A 6,000-nucleotide genomic window follows, 5' to 3' on the forward strand; every position below is an offset into this window, starting at 1 on the left:
AGACTCCCTTTTAACAGAGTTTCAAAGCAACCGACAAATCTGTTCTGATCACAGATGCTTGCTCCAGGGGCTGTGGTGAAGCAAGGGGAAGGTGTGAATGAAATGTCTAATATGGTTACATCTCAATGTTTGAAAGGTCTTAAACTTAGGTATTCAGTGATAGAAAAATAAGCCCTTTGCATCTATTGAGACTTCAAGAAATAAAATGTTGTCAGGTACTCCCTTTGTCATGAACTCAGTTCACAAGCCTCTCAAAGATGTGTTTGGCAAGAAAGGGTTCGATGCTGTAGCTAGTAGAATTTGTAAATGGGTGATTTAAGCTGCAGGAGTTTGATTTTCATGTTGAATATATTCCATGTGTGGAGAGCAATGTAGCAGGTTGTCTTTCAAGACTGATCTTACTCAACAGGGCCATTAAAGTATATGTAAGACTAAAGAGATGATAAGATTGCATTATGGAAATGCCAGGGTTGGATACACAGATAAAGAGAGTAGTTAGAGACTGTGTGGAGTACACTGACAAAGTATGTGTAATCCAAGAATACAACCAATGGGTATGAGAGGTCTGTTCAAGAGACCATGGGAGGATGTGGCTTTGGATGTCTTGGCTCCGGTCACTAATATGGTTGGCCAATATTATGTGATTTTGTTGGTAGACATGTTTTCAAGGTGGTTGGAGATATGTATTTCTCAAGGAATTAATATTCACAATGCCATAGCATTCTTAAAGAAATGATTTGGAACAGAAGGCTTTCCTGATTCTATTCTCATGGATATTGGTGTTGAATTGGTGTCAAGGGAAGTGGAACAATTTCTGTCGCAGAGAAGAACTAGGCACAAGTAATGTTCATTATATTACTCTGAGTATAATGGTTTCGGTTAAAAGATTTAATAGGGTTTTGAAGGAATCAAATCAGATTGCCAAAATGTGTGGTAAATATTGGAGAGAAGAGAATCAAACCAGAGTGAAAATGTATCTTTTAACTCCACACTCAGTTAGTGGAATGGTATAGTTGGAACTTTTCAGAGGGAGAAAGCCAAATGTTTTGATTTGTCCTTCTCGGATAAATTGGTTTACTAGGGACATTATTGACACGTCTGATGGTTGGAGAGAGAAACAAGAAAAGAGAATTTCTGAGACTAGATGGTTGTTTGACAATAAGAATTTGGTATGTTAAACTGCTGTGGTGATATGGTGAGAGTAACATTACCCGGGGATCTAGGTTGTTATCAACATTTTCTGTGCCTTTCAAATTTGTCATGTTATTTAATAATGCTGTGAAGCTAGAAGACACCCACAATTTGGGTAGAGTGGTTGTGATAACGTACAAGAATGGGAAAAAGGGGTGACTGTGAGAAAAGTGGTGTGCTGCCCTTTGAAAATAAAAATTTAAGTATATTTTTGGTAAGAAAGAAAGAGGGGAACTTGTGGTTGATCAAAATAAAAATGAGTTCTTGGAACATAAAGAAAGTAGGGATCTCAGATGCGAAGACACTTTTATCAGGAGGAGTGAGAGAGTTTATTTACCTCCCATGTTTTTGAAAGACTATGTGACTGAAAAGTGAAGACTATGTGAAAAAAGTATTATATAATGATGTGTGTTACTATTTTATATTTATTTCATATGAAATATTTTGTATAAACTTGGTTTTATTTTATTGTATAAGGGGGTATATGTAGTATATTTGAGTAATGAGACCTGTGGTATGCTATTCTTTGTGGAATGTAATTGAGAGAATGTAGAAATGGAGTTCTAAGAATGTGGTGAGGTGAGGTTCTGTGTAAAGGCAGTTGGAAGGCTGTTGAACTAGCAGATGGCTGAGGCCCTTTCTCGCTATACATCTTAATAAACATTGTATTATCAAATACAACCTGATCCTGTAACACCTCACATCAGCATTGCTGCGCAAACAAAACAAAGATTCATCCTAGACTATTTGAAACCAGAATATTTGTTACAGGGCTGTACATTCATTTGGTTGCTGAACTGAATAATGTGAAATTACTGTAGTCCTTGAGTCTATTTTTGGCATGAACAGCATTGTGTGCAAATCAATGTCAGCTAACCCACATCCCTCATATTGTTGTAATGTTTTATTTCCCAATTCAATTTTTCGTCTATATACAGATATTTTTCCTGACTAATGCACCTTGTTTTATTTTTCAGATACCTTGACAAACTCATGTTTCCTACAAATCAATCATCCAAGACTGAATTCATAATATTGGGACTTATTACCATTCATGAATCGCAGGTCCTTCTCTTTGTGGTCTTCCTAGCCTTCTACCTTCTTACAGTTTTGGGGAACTGCATAATCATATCTACAGTGAGAATGGGAAACCTTCTTCACAAACCCATGTACTTCTTTCTACACCACCTCTCCTTCTTGGAAATATGGTACACTACCACAATTGTTCCAAGGATGCTTGTCAACCTGCTGGCCAGAAGTCAAACAATAGCGTTTTCCAGTTGCATGATGCAGCTTTATTTCTTTGTTTTTTTTGGGGCCACAGAATGCTACCTCTTATCTGTTATGGCCTATGACCGCTATCTTGCCATATGTAAGCCTTTGTATTATGCAACCAGCATGAGCGGGAGAACCTGTATGCAACTGGCTGTTGGTTCCTGGATTTGCGGCATTTTTACTGGTTTGTTACCAGTCCTTTTGATTTCCAGGTTGAATTTCTGTGCATCCAGGGAAATCAATCACTTCTTTTGTGATATTCCACCGTTACTAAGTCTGTCCTGCAGTGACACCTATGCCACAGAAATTTCAATTTTTTTACTGTCCCTTTTAGTTCTGTTTTGCTCATTCATATTGGCTGTTGTGTCTTATGTTTTTATCATAGTATCCATTCTGAAGATCCCCTCAGCACGAGGAAGAAGAAAAGCTTTCTCCACATGCGGATCTCACCTAACAGTAGTGGTAATATATTATGGAACTATGATCTTCATGTATGTCCGGCCCCACTCTGGATTTTCCACTGACATGACCAAGGTAGTGTCAGTATTCTACACTGTGGTCACTCCAGTGTTGAATCCTGTCATTTACAGCTTACGTAACAAAGAGTTTATTGGTGCCTTGAAGAGGGTGACAAAGAAATGTGTTCATTCAGTAAAAATGGTGTAGTGTCAACACCATGTCCCAACAACAGGACAGCGATAAAAAAAAAAGGTTGCATCTACCAATGGGTGAATTACAGTAACCTTTTTCATGTGGTATTATATAGAAAGCACATGTCGGACTTTAAGATCACAAACTCTGGAAATAGTGAAAGTAGAAATAAATATATTTGGAGAAGCTGTTGTGGCCATTGCTGTTTCTACTTCTCCCATTTATATACTCATACCCCAATCAGGATAAGGTAACAGACAAAATCCTCTAACCCTAGAAGAGATGTGATGGAGTGCCGTGGCTGTGTTTTGGCTATATAGAACCATAACATCCTGGTTTTACCACCCCTATAATCACAACACATTGAAGGGTTCTGTGCTTTATAGTTAAATCCCCCGAACTCAGTCTCCGACAAAATAGATGTATTACATTGAGAACAATTGCACATTTGGGTGAATTTAATTCATTTCAAATACAGATTGCTGAAAATAACAATGCATCACAACTTGTGTGTTAAAGACCATTTACACAAGCCTTTGGTAGTGATGAGTGTCCAGCATGAATGTTTAAGCCTCAGTTTGATTGCCCTGCCTAATCTGCAGAGTAAAGATTATGCAGGTTCCCCCAAGATCTGTATGAAATTTCACTCAAAATATGTACCAACATGTACTCTAAAATTGGAATAATATTGTTCGAGGGACCTTCATGAAAAATACGTGTAAAAGGTAAAGGAATTACCCTCTTTTTTGGTAGCTTCTACCTACCGGCTTCAATTGATACAAGAAAATATCTTGGAGGCCTGTGTAGGCAGATGCATTCTTGTATGTGTTGAGCATGCTGATATTATAATGCCAATAGCCTCTTAATTTCATTTCATATTCCTGATTTCCCCCAGCTCTCAGGTTTCTTGCCTCCAGTAGAGGCTGGTGAGCTTTTTATCACACAATGCCTACATTGCCTGTCCACTGTGTATAGGTGATTCTAAGGACAATTGCCCCCCTAAAGGTATCCAGGATCAGGTCTTCTCTCAGGTATTTGGTACGCAAAAAGTGGATGAAACTGAGCATTTGTGATGCCCAATTTACAAAAGAAATTAGCTTAGAAGCTAAATAAACTTCAGTTATTAATGAAGGAGAACTCGTGAAATATGCCAACGCTTAATATTTGCTGCTGCATTAGCTCAACTCACCAAAAGGTGTATTTTTAAGAAAAACCATAGAAATTACCAGCAGATCACATAATCTGAGGATGTAATTGTCAGAAAAGGCTTTATTGCATCTAGTTAATTAAAACCATTACAATTTTGTATTGAAAATCATACAATTTGCAAGGTATATATATATAAAAAAGAAGAAAAACAAGAACAAAAGTAAGTTTTCATATTTACAAATTCGGCATTGCTCAACTGCCAATTGTGTTTAAGTCAGCTGTACATAAATTGTTACTCGATCTAAGCCATCCTTTATCGTGTAGCTAAAATCGTGTGCAAAATACTAGGTACTGCTGATCCTCTGCTAAATGGCTCGGATCAAGAGGAAAATGCAACGTGAGCTATACAAAATAAAACTAGTTTTTAGATGGACATCGGATTTCATTACTTTGCTGTATACTAATATACATGCTTCCTCAATTGTGTTGCTGAAATCGCGTGCTGAAGGCAAGTATTAACCGGATATTACAAATCCACGGCTATCTACAAAATCGGCAATCTATATGATTAGCTATGATCGCGTGCAAAGTGCAAATGCAAACTAGACGGTACAGGATGAGTATTCAGAGCCATGTGCAACAATGCATTGTTTACAGAGTATAAAACACTGTTCAGATAATTCTGAGCGCTGGCGCCAAAATCAGAATTAAAGTTCAATTGGCAGACAATTATTAAGTTTTGATGGACGTTTCCCAAAGTCAGACACAAGTGACTATGGAGAGGCATGGTTAACTGTAGGACCTTTATATATATATGAATTTCATAAAACCTCAGGGCCTCTTTTGGAGTTTTGCAGAAGGGATACTCCATCAAAATGTGACAAATATATTATCCACCATATTACAAATGCACGGGCTATAATGCACTTGTAATAGGGCAGATGTGACATTCACCTTGTTTGTGACATGGTGTAATGTCTGCCAAACTCTAAATAAGGCCCTCAGTCCTCACTCCTAATTTGCTGTGACTTTTCCTGGACAATGCCCGACGAGCAAAACTGAAAGCCACTCTGAGGAACAGATCATGACTCAGTAAGACATTTGAAATGACTTTTGCGTATATCAAAATGAGTAGAGGGGATACCCAACTAGGGGCCTCATTTAGGTAAATAGTATTTACTGATTCGTAAATACCGAATTTTACCGATTCGGTATTTACGAATCAGTAAACGCTATGTAACTAAAGAATCTGTAAAAATTACCGAATCGTTAAGATTCGGTATTTACTGAATCGATATTTACCGATTCGGTAATTGCCATTCATTCCTATGGGTCTGGAGGCCCATAGGAATGAATGTCAATTACCGAATCGGTAAATACCGATTTAGTAAAAGGGGTAAAACATTGAAGGGTGGCAGGGTGTCACTTTTGACACCCTGTTGCACTCCTCAATTGTTTATGGGTGCACATGTTGCAGACATACATGCCCTAAGGGCATGTATGTCTGCAACATGGCACTGAAGCAATTTGCATTCAATTTTCTTTCGTTATTTACCACCAACTTGTAGTTGGCGGTAAATAACGAATCCTAACATGGGATAAGCACTCATTTAAGTGCTCCCTACGTTATTTAAGAAATCGGTAATTTACCGATTCCTTTATTTACCGATTCGGTAAATTACCGAATCCTTAATTTCGGCCCCCTACATAAGAAAAGCTCATTACTGGTCGGTA

General features: G+C 37.8%; 1 protein-coding gene across 1 annotated transcript in view; it reads left to right on the plus strand.

Moving 5' to 3' along the window:
* LOC144753789 (olfactory receptor 11L1-like) overlaps positions 1 to 4,688 on the plus strand; it is a 192,380-nt gene extending 187,692 nt beyond the window's left edge. The window contains exon 3 of the mRNA XM_078641365.1: positions 2,169 to 4,688. Within this exon, the coding sequence (XP_078497491.1) occupies positions 2,185 to 3,132 (948 nt within the window). The 5' untranslated portion in view covers positions 2,169 to 2,184 and the 3' untranslated portion in view covers positions 3,133 to 4,688. The remainder of the gene's footprint in view (positions 1 to 2,168) is intronic.
* The last annotated feature ends 1,312 nt before the right edge of the window (positions 4,689 to 6,000 follow it).

The sequence above is a fragment of the Lissotriton helveticus genome, chromosome 5_1, assembly GCF_964261635.1.
Source record: "Lissotriton helveticus chromosome 5_1, aLisHel1.1, whole genome shotgun sequence".
Taxonomy (NCBI): domain Eukaryota; kingdom Metazoa; phylum Chordata; class Amphibia; order Caudata; family Salamandridae; genus Lissotriton; species Lissotriton helveticus.